General features: G+C 55.6%; 1 protein-coding gene across 7 annotated transcripts in view; it reads right to left on the reverse strand.

The window, feature by feature from the left end:
- PRDM15 (PR/SET domain 15) overlaps window positions 1-14,765 on the reverse strand; it is a 67,207-nt gene that overhangs the window by 23,430 nt on the left and 29,012 nt on the right. For all 7 annotated transcript variants that reach the window (XM_021071017.1, XM_021071011.1, XM_021071013.1 and 4 more), the window contains exons 6-11: window positions 9,324-9,425; window positions 7,380-7,604; window positions 4,697-4,820; window positions 2,931-3,112; window positions 2,721-2,815; window positions 2,334-2,421 (exon numbers count right to left, since the gene is read on the reverse strand). In XM_021071017.1, the coding sequence (XP_020926676.1) occupies window positions 2,334-2,421; window positions 2,721-2,815; window positions 2,931-3,112; window positions 4,697-4,820; window positions 7,380-7,604; window positions 9,324-9,425 (816 nt within the window). The remainder of the gene's footprint in view (window positions 1-2,333; window positions 2,422-2,720; window positions 2,816-2,930; window positions 3,113-4,696; window positions 4,821-7,379; window positions 7,605-9,323; window positions 9,426-14,765) is intronic.

Consider the following 14,765-nt stretch of genomic DNA (forward strand, 5'->3'; position numbering starts at 1 on the left):
ACGGAGAACAAACACGTGGCATGTGGTCAGGCCACTCGAGATGGCTGTCCTCCTGCTCCCTGTCCATCCCGTTGGACGGGCCCCGACTCACCGCCACCCTGCCCACGTGCACACGCCAGACCCACGCCTCCAGCTGGTGAATGTCTTAGACCTGAGGCCAGAAAGGCTCCACCTGCTAGTTTATTAAAGGGAGACCCCTGCCCTCTGATGGTCGTTAACCTGAGGGGCTGGGAGGGATGCGCCCAGCTGCTGGTTCCCCTGGTGACTGATGAGGCCACAGGACACCAATTCCCCTATAAAGGGGAGCTGCTGGCACATGATGGGGGGGTTGTCACTCCGGGACCTTGGAGTGAGGTTCCCCCGTCCAGGGAACCACTGCCATCTGTCACAGTCTCTGAGCTCTCGTTCTGGTCTCGAGGCTGGGGACCTTCAAGGCTGCAGGCCAGGGGGTGCGGCCCAACAAGCGGGGGCACAGGGCCCCCGGGAGACGGGCTGGGGGGGCTTCTGGGGGACCTGTCTTGCCTGAGGGCCTGGCCATGAAGTCAGACCAAGGACTCCTCATGCCAGGACAGGCCTGCTGAGCGAAAGCCTGAGAGAAACCCATCAGACCACTCCTCTCGAAGCTTCTCCTCGACACTGCACGCACCCCTGACTTCACGTCCACGGGAGACATGCCCTCTGAGCGTGAACCCCATACCGGAAGGTACAGCGACACGCAAGCCAGGTATTACCCAAATGAGCTCAGTCCCCAGGTTTATCTTCGTTTTCCAGCCAAAACGTCTAACCTTGGAAATCAGAGAAAAACTGCATTTCAAGTCACAGCTGCTGTCATCTCTATGTAACAAAGAGAAACGACTGGCTTAACAGAGTTTTTCTGCTGATATTTAACCACTACCACTCTGACTTCTTGTATTACCTTCTGGTTCATTCATGTCCAGAGAATTAGACGGAAAAAGAGGACGCTGTCTCTGGCTGGACTTTGAGTCGCTCACCAAACACCCCACCGGGCAGGGCACGCCCTCCACGCGGGCCCCCACCCTGCTGTGCAAAACCGAGCGTGGCCACACGGGGCGCCATCCCGCCTCTGGTCAACAGGTGCAGCTGAAGCCCAGCTGACCGACAGGGCGTCAAAGAGAAGGGTGGGGAATTTCCCTGGGTTTGGGGGATCCCTGGGGGGCAGAGCTCAGCATGCAGGTGGTGCAGTACACTGGAGGTCCATCTAGAAGCTTCCAAGGCCACTTCATGACCGTGACAGACGCAGCAGGGCAGCTGGAGCCCAGGTGAGACAGACTCACCTTCCACTCAAAAGCTCCTCTGTGGGATCAAGGCCCCATGGATGGAGGTTCAGACGGAGCCCTCAGAGCAGAACAAGCAAAGGAAGCAAACAAAGGGACATGCAGAGGCTGCGGGAGCAGGTGCCAGCCACTGGCCAGTGGCAGGGAGGGACAGGGATGCTTAGATAATGGGGTTGAGGGTTCCCCGAGATGCGAGGGGGCGCCGGCACGGAGACAGCGGGCAGTGATGGACAGAGGGCTCACCAGGAAAGGGGTTCGGAATCAAAGGCTGACCTGGTGGGTCTCTAAGCCCACTGCCCCAGCGTCCCTCCCCGGCTGTGCGATGATTCCTAGAGGAGGAGCCTCAAAGACAACAGTGAGCCCCCCATCCCTGTTCTCCCCGCGTGGGAACAGGGGCAGTGAGCCTTCATCCACGGGGCACGGGGACAGGACAGGGCCCCCTTCAGAGGCTGGGTTCCTACATGGGTGTCCCCTGGCTGGACATGGGGATTTACTGGTCACGTACACTTGCCAGTCATCAGCTCAGCCAGAGGACAGGGCCTGAGACCTTCGCTCAGGCCCAGAGACCCGTGTTCACCCAGGTTGGTCCAAGCGCGCAGGCTTCAGCTGCCTGCGAGCAAGTGCGGCTCCATCGGAGGAGCAGAGATGGGAGCAGAGGCAGGCGTCGAGCGGAGACGGCCTGCGAGGGCACAGCCAGGGCCCCCGGACACGGGCAGAGGACCACTGACGGAGGTCCTGCCAACGAGACAGAAACCCACCCCTCCGGCCATGACCCCACCTCTTCTGCGAGTTCTCCCGCCGTCTGAGAGCAAAGCCTGACCGGCCGCTCGCCTTTCTCACTGAGGATGGAACCTCAGTGGCTTAGACACGGGCCACATGTAGCCGCTTTTGAAGAATAATAGGAAGTAAAATAAATTCCCTTTACGTTGGAAATTTCTACCTGTGTCTCTGTAAGCAACAGCTGCTTGGTTAAAGGTGAGCGGCTCCCTTAGACCCAGTGCCGGCGCGGCTCCCACCCCGCCCGGCGCCTGAGCGCACCTGTCCGGCAGTTGTGGAACTCCAGCGCGCTCTCGATGCGGAAGGTCTTCTCGCAGGTGCCACACCGGTACCTGTACTCGCCGTCGACCTGGTGAGAGGGGGACAGGGAGCAGGTGCAGCTGGGACACCCTCCGGCAGCCCCCGGAATACAGTCCCCAGGCCGCCTCTGCTCCCCTCCTGCCCAGCTTCGCACCGTGAAGGGTCGTTCAGTCTCGCCATCCCCCTGCTCTAGAAGGAGAGCCCCGCATGCAGGGGCCCTCCGGCACCGGGCCGGCTCCTCCCGGAGCCCTGGCAGCACCTGGCCCGGTGTGGGCTCCCCTCGTTGCTCTGGCTCCCCCTCCGCCTCCCACGACTCCTTCCAGGTCAGGGGTCTGGTCCATCACCCACCTCGTTCCTGCTGTGCTTGTAAGACACGTGCTGCTTCAGACTCTCCTTGCGGCTGAAGAGCTTGGCGCATTCCTCGCATTTAAAGAGCTTGTCACCTAAGGAACGACCAGTGAGGAGCCACTTTGCTTCTCCGGGTGCCCATGGAGTGGGTGGTGCCCCCGGGACGGGCCGCCCGGCCCTTGGAGCAGGCGTGGCGGCCGTGGGACTCACCGTGTGAGCGCACGTGCCTGCTCAGGTTGCTGCTGTTCTGGAAGATCTTGCTGCAGAGGCTGCACTGGTACACCCGCCGGTGCTCCCCCAGTTGCCGGACCAGCTTCCGCCGGATGCCAGGCCGACCCGAGAGGATGAGGCTCCTCTTGAGGGTGATGGTGCTGCCCTGGTGATGGGGGAACCTGCCAGGTGAGACGCACGAGCTGGTAAGACAGGGTGGAGACGGGGTCGCTGGAGAAAGAAGCTCAAAGTGACAGTTATCTTGGAAAGAGCTTCCAAAGCTTCCCAGGCAGACGGGGGCGAGGGGGACAGTGCTCGGGTGTCCCCCGGCTTCAGGGAGTCTGGAAGGGAGACACCCTGACACACAGCGGCATCAGCTGGCTTTCTCTGCACCAGCCACGCATCTCCCTGGGAGTTAACGCTGGCCGCCTGGAAGCTTGGCGCTCAATTTGTGCCTCCGCAGGGGAACCGGATCTGTCCCTATTTTTGTTTTTTTGTGTTTTTTTTTGTTTTGTTTTGTTTTGTTTTCCGACTTGGTCTTACCTCTACCCTGGTTTATATTTTCCCTGAACCTGATTTTTCGAATTTTTTCTCCCTATTAAATGTGTTTCTGACAGTAAGTGACTGAAATGCTCTGAGCATGAGAGTATGAGCTTCTGACAATACTCTGCTGTTTTAAGCTTTTGCACAGGTTCCCAGATTATACAAGACCAGGCACGTTTTGACACTGTAGGAAGCATTCCAAAAAGGGCCAGAAAAAAAAAAAAAATGCCACTATCTCATTCAGCTTCAGACCCCCAAATCACCTGAGAATAATAACTAACATACAAATATTTTCCTTGTTCAAAAAAAGAAGGAGCTCCCATCATGGCTCAGTGGTAATGAACCCGACTAGTATCCATGAAGTTGCAGGTTCAATCCCTGGCCTCGCTCGGTGGGTTAAGGATCCGGCGTTGCTGTGACCTGTGGTGTAGGTCGCAGACACAGCTCAGATCCCACGGGGCTGTGGCTGTGGTGTAGGCCGGCAGCTGCAGCTCCGATTCGACCCCTAGCACTGGAACCTCCATAAGCCACAGGTGCGGCCCTAAAAAGACAAAAGAAACAGCAAAAAACAGAGAGCAAGGTGTTAAACTGATAGAAGTTCAAATACCAAGGGTTCTGTTACAGCCGTCCTCACACTAGCCAAAAAGCAGAAGCGACGCGAGTGTCCCCCGACAGATGGATAAACACCGTGCGGCCTCTCCACGAGGTGGGACACTGTCCCGCCTCGATACAGAAGGAAAATCCTGACACGGGCTGCGATGCGGATGAACCCTGAGGCCGCCCGGCTCAGTGAAATAAGCCAGTCGCAGAAGGACAAACACCCTGCGCTTCCATGCGTGTGCAGTCCCTAGAGACCTCACAGAAGGCCTTCAGAGCGACAGAACGTGGAACGTGGGTGCCAGGGGCTGGGGAGGGGGTGACGGGGAGTCAGAGTTTAATACGCATGGAGATTCAGCCTGGGGAAGATGAGAAAGTTCTAGGTAAGGATGGAAGGTTTTGCACAGCTATGTGAATGTATTTAAAACCACCAAGCGGTACGTTTCAAAGTGGTTAAGATGCTAAGTTTTATACCATGCGTATTTTACTGCAATTAAACAAACTGTTAACTGTTTCCAGCAGATGCGCAGTGAAGCACTGAGCCCCAGGATGTCCTGCCATCCGGCCTTCCTGCCGCGCTGGATCGGCCGCCACTGGCGCCTCCTGCCCAGGAGGGACGGACGTACTTTGGCACGGAGCTGGCGTCGGTGGGGGTGGTGGCCAGCTTCCCCAGGACCAGCTCCATGATCCGCTCGTCCGTCGTCGTCGAGGTCACAGGCTCCACCTCGGTCATGATCTCTGCCACGTGCTCTGCGTGAAGGACAAGCCAGGTCACCAGGGCCAGGGCCAGAACCGAACCAAGTCGACAGCCCAAGGGCCGCTGCCAGGCCGGCATTGTAGACACGGACCCCAAGATTTACATAGAAGGAAAAAAAGCAGCAATGGTGTAGAACCCACACATTTGCCTGCAGAGTTTAGAAAAGCAAAATGTGATTCTTAACTCAAAGCTGCAGTTACCATTTGCGATTCTTTTTAAAAACCACGACAGTCATAACACTATTTCCATTCCTTTTCGTACCACCTCAACCCAAAACGTTTCGATACATAGTGGGTCTTATAACTTACTAGTCCTGACAGAGATTTGGAAATAGTCTTTTTTTTTTTGGTCTTTTTGCCATTTCTTGGGCTGCTCCTGCGGCATATGGAGGTTCCCAGGCTAGGGGTCCAATCGGAGCTGTAGCCACCGGCCTACGCCAGAGCCACAGCAACGCAGGATCCAAGCCGCATCTGCAACCTACACCACAGCTCACGACAATGCCAGATCCTTAACCCACTGAGCAAGGCCAGGGATCGAACCCGCAATCCCATGGTTCCAAGTCGGATTTGCTAACCACTGAGCCACGATGGGAACTCCAGGAAAGAGTCATTTTTATAAATGATGCCACCATCTCGAGTACGTTCAAAAGCACGTAACAGTTTTTCACAGGAGTCAACTATCAAATAACCATAGCAACAGGGACCCAGGCCTGGAGCTCTGGACCAATGAAACATGGGAAGATAAGCAAAAGATTTAGCCACTTCCCCTACTAGGATAAGTCTTTTGATGCAACTAACATTAGTGAAATCATCACCTGATAGGCTTGTCACCTCCTCCTTCTTCTCTGCTTGTTTATAAAGAAGCAGGAGGCTGCCCAGGGGAGGTTAAACCACGTCTACTAAGAATGTCATGTGAGGCCCGTTCTTCTGAATTCTCTCTCTCTCTCTTTTTGGTGTGTGTGTGGGGGGGGGGGGCACCTGCACACAGCACATGGAAGTTCTCAGGCAGGGATCGAACCCACCTCATAGCAATGACCTGAGCCACAATAGCACTGTGCTGGATCCTTAACCTGCTAGACCACCAGGGAACTCCTGAATTCCCTTTTTATTTTATTCTACTTTTAAAATTTTTTTATTTTCAGGGCTATACCCACAGCATACGAAAGCTTCCGGGCTAGGGGTCCAATCAGAGCTACAGCTGCCAGCCTACACCACAGCCACAGCAACGCCAGATCCAAGCCACGTCTTCCACCTACACCACAGCTCACGGCAACACCTGATCCTTAACCCACTGAGAGGCCAGGGATCACACCTGCGTCCTCATGGATACTAGTTGGGTTCTTAACCTGCTAAGTCACAGCAGGAACTCTCTGAATTCTCTTTTTAATTCTGAGAAGGAATAAGGATTTCTTCTCACTCTCAAGAAATCCTGGGCTCAACCAGACAGCAAGAACACAAATTGCCCAGTGGTCGGTGAGGAGAGCAGTGAGGGGCTTGCTAGTGTCTGAGCATCATGCCTGGTCCTTATGTGAGTGGCCCGTGGGCGCTCCCAGCAGAGGCTGCGTGAGGCCCCACGGCCTTGGAGGATCCAAGGTCCCTCCATACTCACTGAGACAGCTGTACTGTCAGAGTGGCCTTCGCCACGGCCTGGAAACCAGCTACATGCCCACACGCAAGTAGATGTGTCCACGTGATGGACGGACACTGCACAGCAGCAAAGGAGGAGGAGCAGCGGGGACCCCAATGTGGACGGGTTCCCCCCACGTTGAGACGCCAGGCACAGCAAGAGCGCCCAGGTTGGGGACCACCAGGCCACGTGCAGAGACAAGCAGGAAGGAGCGGGGCCGTGGAAATGCCCTCTGGCCTGACAACTGACCCAGCTGTCAAAGCTCACAGCCTACACACGGCAGCGCCAGCCGGACTACAGGTAAGGTGTGCTCTAAAGGGCTGACTCAGAAAAGGAGAAGGGCTAGATTCCGCTTCCACGTGGGCTCCCTGTGCTGAGTCTTCCTGCCTGGCAGGGAGCCAACCTGGCTCCAGGTCCCTCCCCACGCCTGTCACTCCTCCCGCAGAATCACCCCCCCACCAGCAGCCTCTTCCCCCAGGACCAGCCTCACCAGCTGGCTCCTCCCCCAGGACCAGCCCCCACCTGCTGGCTCCTCCCCAAGGACCAGCCCCCACCAGCTGGCTCCTCCCCCAGGACCAGCCCCCACCTGCTGGCTCCTCCCCCAGGACCAGCCTCACCAGCTGGCTCCTCCCCCAGGACCAGCCCCCACCTGCTGGCTCCTCCCCAAGGACCAGCCCCCACCTGCTGGCTCCTCCCCCAGGACCAGCCTCACCTGCTGACCGTCCCCCCCCATCACCCCCACCAGCAGCCTCTTCCCCAGGACCAGCCCCCACCTGCTGGCTCCTCCCAAGGACCAGCCCCACCTGCTGGCTCCTCCCCCAGGACCAGCCTCACCTGCTGACCGTCCCCCCCCCATCACCCCCACCAGCAGCCTCTTCCCCAGGACCAGCCCCACCTGCTGGCTCCTCCCCAAGGACCAGCCTCACCTGCTGGCTCCTCGCCTTCAACAATGACTAGCGGCTGCTCGGGTTTTGATGCTTTGGGTTTCCTGCCCCTTCGAGGCTTTTTCTTTTGCTCTTTGGCGGCACTGACACTCTTGGGAACTGCGGGAGGCTCTCCCCGGGGTGCTTCCGCTTCCTTCTCAGGTGCTGACTCTTGCTGGGAGGCAGGGGGGACGTTTTTGGTTTGTTCCAAGTGGCCCAACAGGTGCTCTGCAGGACAGAGAAGCACGAGCGTTCACGGGAGGGTGTCCTTTCCTGACCCCCATCTCGTTTGTTCATTTTATTTGCTAGTCGTGTGCCCTCTGCATAGGCAACTCAAACGTATTTCCTTAGCTTTTGAAAAAAAAAAAGCATTTCCAGAGCTCTCTTGTCTCTGGTGTTGTCATTGCAGTGGTTCAGGTGACTGCTGTGGCACAGGTTTGATCCCTGGCCCAGGAACTTCCATGTGCCATGGGTGCAACTAAGAAAAAAAAAAAAAAAAAAAAAAAAAAAGCATTTCCACTGCACCAAATAAGATTATCATTTTATTGATTTTATTTATTTTTTATTTTAGGGCTGCACCCGCGGCATATGGAGGTTCCCAGGCTAGGGGTCAAATTGGAGCTACAGCTGCCAGCCTACACCAACAGCCACAGCCACGCAGGATCCAAGCCGCATCTGTGACCTATACCACAGCTCAGGCAACGCCGGATCCTTAACCCACTGAGCGAGGCCAGGGATCGAACCTATGTCCCTCATGGATCCTTGTCAGATTTGTTTCCACAGAGCCACGATGGGAACTTCATGATTATCATTTTATACAGTCACTTAGGCGACAGAAACATGTCAGGTCCACCACACGTGGTTTTGTAACGACTAAAGCCTGTGGACATATTTTCTCCTTCCAAGAGAAACAGGAAGAACACATCAAGACAGTAAAGCAGGCCTCTCTAGACAACGACGTTAAGGGCAATTTTCATATTCTTCTTAAAATTTATTTAGATTTTCTAACTTTCCTACAGTGAATACCTAATGCAATTACTTAAAAACGTAAGCTCCGAAGAATATTGGGAAATATTCAATCCACAATGAATGAAGTTGTCATTAAAACACAGATGAAAGGGAAAAAAAAAAAAAAAAAGAAAGGAAAGAAAACAGTGCTTTATTTTCAATGGAAGAAGCTCAGAGACTCCCGAGGAAAGACCTGACAACCTCACCTGGCCCACACAGGCACTCAGGGTCAAGCGGCTGCTGTTTCTTCCTTTGTCCCACACTCAGGGCCACTGTGTGGAGCACAGGCCCACAAGGGGCTAGGTTGTTTTTGTTTTTGTCTTTTTTAGGGCTGTACCCTCGGCATATGGAGATTTCTAGGCTAGGGGTCCAATGGGAGCTGTAGCCGCCTGCCTACACCACAGCCAAAGCAACGAAGGATCCCAGCCACATCTGTGACCTACACCACAGCTCACGGCAACGCCGGATCCTTAACCCACTGATCAAGGGCAGGGATCGAACCCACAACCTCATGGTTCCTAGTTGGATTCGTTTCTGCTGTGCCATGATGGGAACTCCGACTGGGTCGTTTTAACACCAGCCATATCACGTGCCACGTGTCTCGGGCGGGGTCTGGCAGTTCAGTAACGTACACAGCAAGCTAAGGATGAGGCCACCTGGCTGAAAACACTCGGAAGGGCTACACAACTAGAGAATGGCCCTCCGAGGTGACACTCTGCTGCACCTCAGAGAAATAAAATCAAGACCCCTCGGTGCCAGACACGCAGGGAAACTTCAAGCCGAAGCACAGAAATGGGAGCCAATGGGGAATATTGAGGGACCTGGGAGACAGGCTCTGGGAGCAGAGGCAGGAGCTCCCGACAGCCGTGGGGTCTGCCGCCGTGCAAAAGGGATGGCCTGGCAGTGACAGCAGGTCAGGGTGGGCTCCCCAGGACTTACCATTCAGCAGCTGCAGCTCTGGGAAGGTGGCCGAACACACCTTGCACACCCACTGGCTGGGCTCCGACTCCACTGGGGTGCTGTTCTCGGGGGTGCCTGCGGCTTCAGAAGACACAGGGGGAAGGTGAGCCCCAGCAGCTCCTCCCCGTGCGGCCAGCCCAGCCGAGGGGTGAGGCTGACAGCACCCGCAACTCCGAGCACCGTTCTGCGAGTTTTAATCACACAGACTCATTCCTACCTGTGAATGCCCCCATTCACAGATGAGGAAACCAGGACGAATAGCAATGGAATACTACTCAGCCATAAAAAAGGAAATAATGGCACTTGCAGCAACTTGGGTGACCCTAGGAATTCTGAGTCTGAGTGAAGTTAGACAAGTGAGAGGCAAACATCCCATGCTATCACTCATGTGTGCAATCAAAAAAAAAAAAAAAAAAAGGATACAAATAAACTCATCTGCAGCACAGAAACAGACTCAGACTTTGAAAAACTGATGGTTACCAAAGGGGACAGGTCGGGGCCGGGAGGGATGGGCTGGGGATTGGAGGTTGGAATGTTCTAAAATCCGGTTGTGATGATCGTCGTACAACTCTAAATATAATAAAATTCACTGAATTAAAAAAAAAAGGGGGGACCAAGAGTGGGAACCAGCGCCTGAAGCAGGTCTGTCACCAGGCAGAGAAACATGGACCGGACACATCCCCTCGGACGACTTCCAGGCAAAAATGCAGCCCACACCCAATTCCCCCGTCTCTCACTGGCTCAGGCGGTAAGAAAGCGTGGAACCCGAAACAGCCAGGCAGGTGCGGCCACAGCCCCTGCCCAGCGCCGTCCAGCAGGGCAGCCCCAGGAGCCAGAGCCATCCCACTCCCTCAACTTCCACCTCCCGCTGCAAACAATAAAGGTCATTCACACCATAGTAAAAAAAAGACAGAAATGTCCCACCATCACTGTCCAAGGTGGGAGCCACGGGTGAACTGAACAGAACGTTCAATTTTATTGAACTTGAATTTAGGTTTAAATGGCCACTGGGGAGTTCCTGCTGTGGCTCAACAGAGATGAAGCCAACTAGCATCCATGAGGATGAGGGTTCGATCCTTGGCTCTGCTCAGTGGGTTAAGGATCAGCGTGGCTGTGGCTGTGGTGTAGGCCGGCAGCTGCAGCTCCGATTCGACCCCTAGCCTGGGAACTTACACATGCCATGGGTTTGGCCCTAAACAGCAAAACAAACAAACAAGCCCACGTGGCAGCCTGTCAGGGCTGGAAGGGGCCAGGAGTCCCCACCAGGACCTCTGCTCCCATCTCCGAGGAGCTTGTGTGGACCTCATGACCCATCGCCACTCTCCAGGACGAGTCACAAGGCAAGACCGTCCACACCTGTGACTGTACCTGCATTCGGTACGGGAAAAGGCACACCTCTTCCTGGATCAAAACCAGCAGTTAGGCGGCAAAGGCTGGGAGAAAAAGAGCTAGAGCATTGCTACAGCTGCCGGCGTGCATTTTCCCAGAAGGGAGAAACAGCGAGCAGAGAGAGGGGAGAGCCAGCAGCTCGGGAGCCACCCGGGTGATGCTGCAGGATGCATGCTCCCACCAGCCTGGGCTCCCCTCTGCACTTGCTCCCTGGGAATCCGCTGAAGAGCGACAGAAGGAAACGCAGACAGATGGAAGTCAGAGCCAAATTCCTGCATCTCGCTCACCTTCCCCAACACACATGGTTCTAGAGAAGGAAAAACTCCTGCACAGGAGCTCTGAGTTTTAGAGAAGAAGCTGCCCCAGCAGCAGATGCCTGGGAAAAAGGCAATGTCCCATCAAATGAGCTGTTATCTCGTTATCTCCATCGTGAGGTCCCCGCTCCCCCACCCCCAAGGCAGGAAACCTGATCATCAGCCCACTGCCCCAAGGACGCTAGGTCAACAGGACCACGCAGGAGAACGAGTCATGACTGCTGCCCTCCCACCCAGGGCAGGACTCTATTGTCCAGAAATGATCTTGAAAAGATAAGAGTTTCTGGAGTTCCCATTGCGGCTCAGCAGGTTAAGAACCGAACACAGTTTCCATGAGGTTGCAGGTTCCATCCCTGGCCTCTCAGTGGGTTAAGGATCAGGTGTTGCTGTGAGCTGTGGTGTAGGTGGAAGACGTGGCTTGGATCTGGCGTTGCTGTGGCTGTGCTGCAGGCCGGCAGCTGCAGCTCTGCCTGGACCCCTAGCCTGGGAACTTCCATATGCTGCAGGCGCGGCTGTAGAGAAGGGAAAAAAAAATTGGTAAGAATTTTTAAGAAAAAAATTAGCCAACAACCAGAAGTGAATTCCTGGTTCCAGTAACTTACACATCCAACAAGAGAAACATCTGCGTAGAATGAAAGGGTGCCTGGGGACAGAGAGACGGTAACTACAGGGAAAGGCTCCCGGCAGGATGGCCAGCAAAACACGCAGTGGGGACCAGTCACGTGGAACACCAGCGCGTGCAGTGAGCCAACGATGCAGAAACACAGCATTTTAAATGACGGGAAAAGACGCAGAACCACAGGGACAGGGGTAGATGCTAGAAGCCAGGGGGTGGATCGCAGAGCTGCACAAAGGGACTTTCTGGGGTGATGAGAACAGCTGCATTTTAATCGTGGTGGGTTTACACCAGTCTGAACTGCACACCTAAATCGCTGTTTTATCGTCTGTCACCACATGCCCACAGTGCTGATTTTTTAAAACTACTGGAAAACACTAATCAAAAAAGCCAAGTGTCTTTGAGTTAAGAAGCAATGGGACCTGTGATTTAAAAGTTCCCTAACTAGGAATTCGCACCGTGGCGCAGTGGGTTAAGGATCCGGCGTTGTCTCTGTGGCAGAGTAGGTTCGATCCCCAGCCCGGGCTGAGGACCGGGAGTTGCCACAGCTGTGGCTCAGATTCAATCCCTGGCCTAGGAAATTCCATATGCTGCAGATGCGCCCCCCCCCCAATTCCCCAAGTGTTATGAAATGTATTTCTATGTCTTCTTTTTCACTATTAAAGTGGTGGTGAACATCGGACGTCGGCAGCTGACTCCGACCGCACAGGCCCGCCTGCCTGCCGAGACCCCTGGGCCTCCCAGGCTCCTCCTTTAGCCACCAAGGGGCCCAGGGTGCGTAAAAGAAAAACCAACAGGATGTGCGCTCAGGGAAAAACCCGGCAGTTTTGGAAAGAACTAGTCACTGCTCCCTCCGGTGGAAAGCGACTTTCCTCTGTGTTCAGACGTCCGCCCTGCTAACCTGCACAGGGCTGATTGCAAAGACGCATCTTTGACGCAAACCCAGAAAAGAGCCAGAATTAAATCAATGCGTCTTAGCAGTTCTGCGGCTCGCTCAGCCGTATTATAAGTAGTTTAGGGTGGCCCGTTCTTGGCCCACAGGCCCCTTCACCCTGCTCAGGCCAAAGGTCACCGAGGCCCCGCGTGCTCCCACAGGTGCCTCCAGACCAGAGGCGGGATGGGGAGCGGCCTCATCTCAGAAGCGGAGAGGTGACGCCAGCCCCCTACCTGCAGGGTCTGGGCTCTCACGATCATGCCGAAAACCGGCTTCCCCTGGGTTTCCAAGCCTCTCTTCACAGGTTGCGTTACCCGCTCTCGTTACTGAGAAGTGGGCAGCGGCGGGCGCCCAAGGGAGGGCTTCAGCTGGGTGAGGTGTTCAAAACGCACACCCGAGTGTTCCTGGTGATGGCGGTGTGGACGGCTCGGGAGGTGGCTGTACTGGACGACACTGGCTAATTCATTAAAACCTATTCTCGCAACCCGAGAGAGAGCTTAAAGAGCTCGCCCGCAGGTGGAAAGCCAACACCCCCGTAACCCTGAAGAGGGGAGGCGACCTCAGCACTGACTCTGACCTTGAGAGTCCTGAGGGGCGAGCCATCCTCCCGGACACAACTAACAAGGTCAGCCTCTGACCCCCTAACCCTGGTGTGGGGTGGGCGTACGGGGTAAGGAACCCGGGACATGGGAAAACCAGGTCAGGAAGGTCCTTGTGACCTTGGCCAGCACCTGGGGCGCTGGCCTCCTTGGAAATGACCCCTGACCCAGCAGGGGGCCACTGCAGCTGCCCCCGGGGCGCTGGGCCAGGTGCCTGGTTTTAGCAAATGCCAGAGGAGCAGTTCCGGTGAGACACCAAGGGTCTCTTCAAATCCTTCCTGTCCCCTTCACCATCAGAGTAAGTGCCATCAAGCCCAGTCTTCCTCGGCAAATGTCCCTGTGAAGCCGCAAGCCCTCTGCTGCCACCAGGCCCTGAGTGCCAGCCCTGGGGGCGCCCCCAGAGGCTCCACGTGCCACCACCATCCCCCACCCAGCCTGTAGGGATTGAAGAGGGGCCCCAAGGTCATGTCCACCCGGAGCGTTTGGGTAGAGTCTGCAGGTGTAATGCAGGTAGGTCCCACTGGATTCGGAGGTCCTAAAGCCAGGGACTGGCCCCGTAAGGAGAGACCCAGGCGGGGCCGGGGTGACGCCAAGGACCCCTAGAAGTTGCCAGAAACATAGAGCTGGGCCAGGGGCCAGGAAAGGACCCTCCCTCATGGCTTCTGGAGGAACCAGCCCCGCTGACACCCTGATCTTGCACTTGAGCTTCCAGACTGTGTATTTCTTTGGTTTAAGCCCCAGTTTGTGGTCCTTTAGGGCCGCCTCATGGGCCCCTCCCTCCCTCACACTGTCGTGTGTGTTCCACCCGCAGCAGCTCATGAAACCTCAACTGCACGGGACAGACCAGAACCTTCCAAACACCTTAAGCCTCTCTCTCTACAGAGCTGTTTGTACCCCGTGATGCTCCTAATAAAAGGGGTCGTTTTCGCATCAGAACCTTGTTTGGGGTCAGAAGCAAAGTCAGGGTCCGCCTCTCCCCCGGGGACACAATCTTTGTGCAACAGGAAGCACATACGTCTGCCTCTGGGTGGTACCGGGTGGGGCCGTGTGAAGGGCCCCTCTCCAGCCCCAACACCCACCGCCCGCCATCTCTCGTGGCCCTCAAGGCCAGGCGCAGAGGTGATGCCCCCGACCCTGGGTCAGGAGGCCGTGCTCTGTGATTTGCTTTTCCAACATGGGTGGGTGGGTGAATCACGCATGATTCCTCTAGGTCTTTCTTTGACCACACACACACGCATATGCACACACACACACAAACACTTATATGCATACACACACTTACATGCATACACAGATGTGCACACACTTATATGCATACACACACATTCACACAGGCATACACACACCCATACACATGTACATGCTATACATACATGCACAGACACATTATATGCACACACACATGCATTCACACAGGCATATACACACAGGTATGCACGAGTACACACAGGCATACACACACACGTATATGCTATACACACACACCCTGAGCTCTGGGGGGGAGGCTGCTGGAAGGTGCCAAAATCAGCGCTGGAGCCAGAGTCCCGGTTCAAATCCTGACTCCACCCT

This window comes from Sus scrofa, chromosome 13 (genome assembly GCF_000003025.6).
Source record: "Sus scrofa isolate TJ Tabasco breed Duroc chromosome 13, Sscrofa11.1, whole genome shotgun sequence".
NCBI classification, from domain to species: Eukaryota; Metazoa; Chordata; class Mammalia; order Artiodactyla; family Suidae; genus Sus; species Sus scrofa.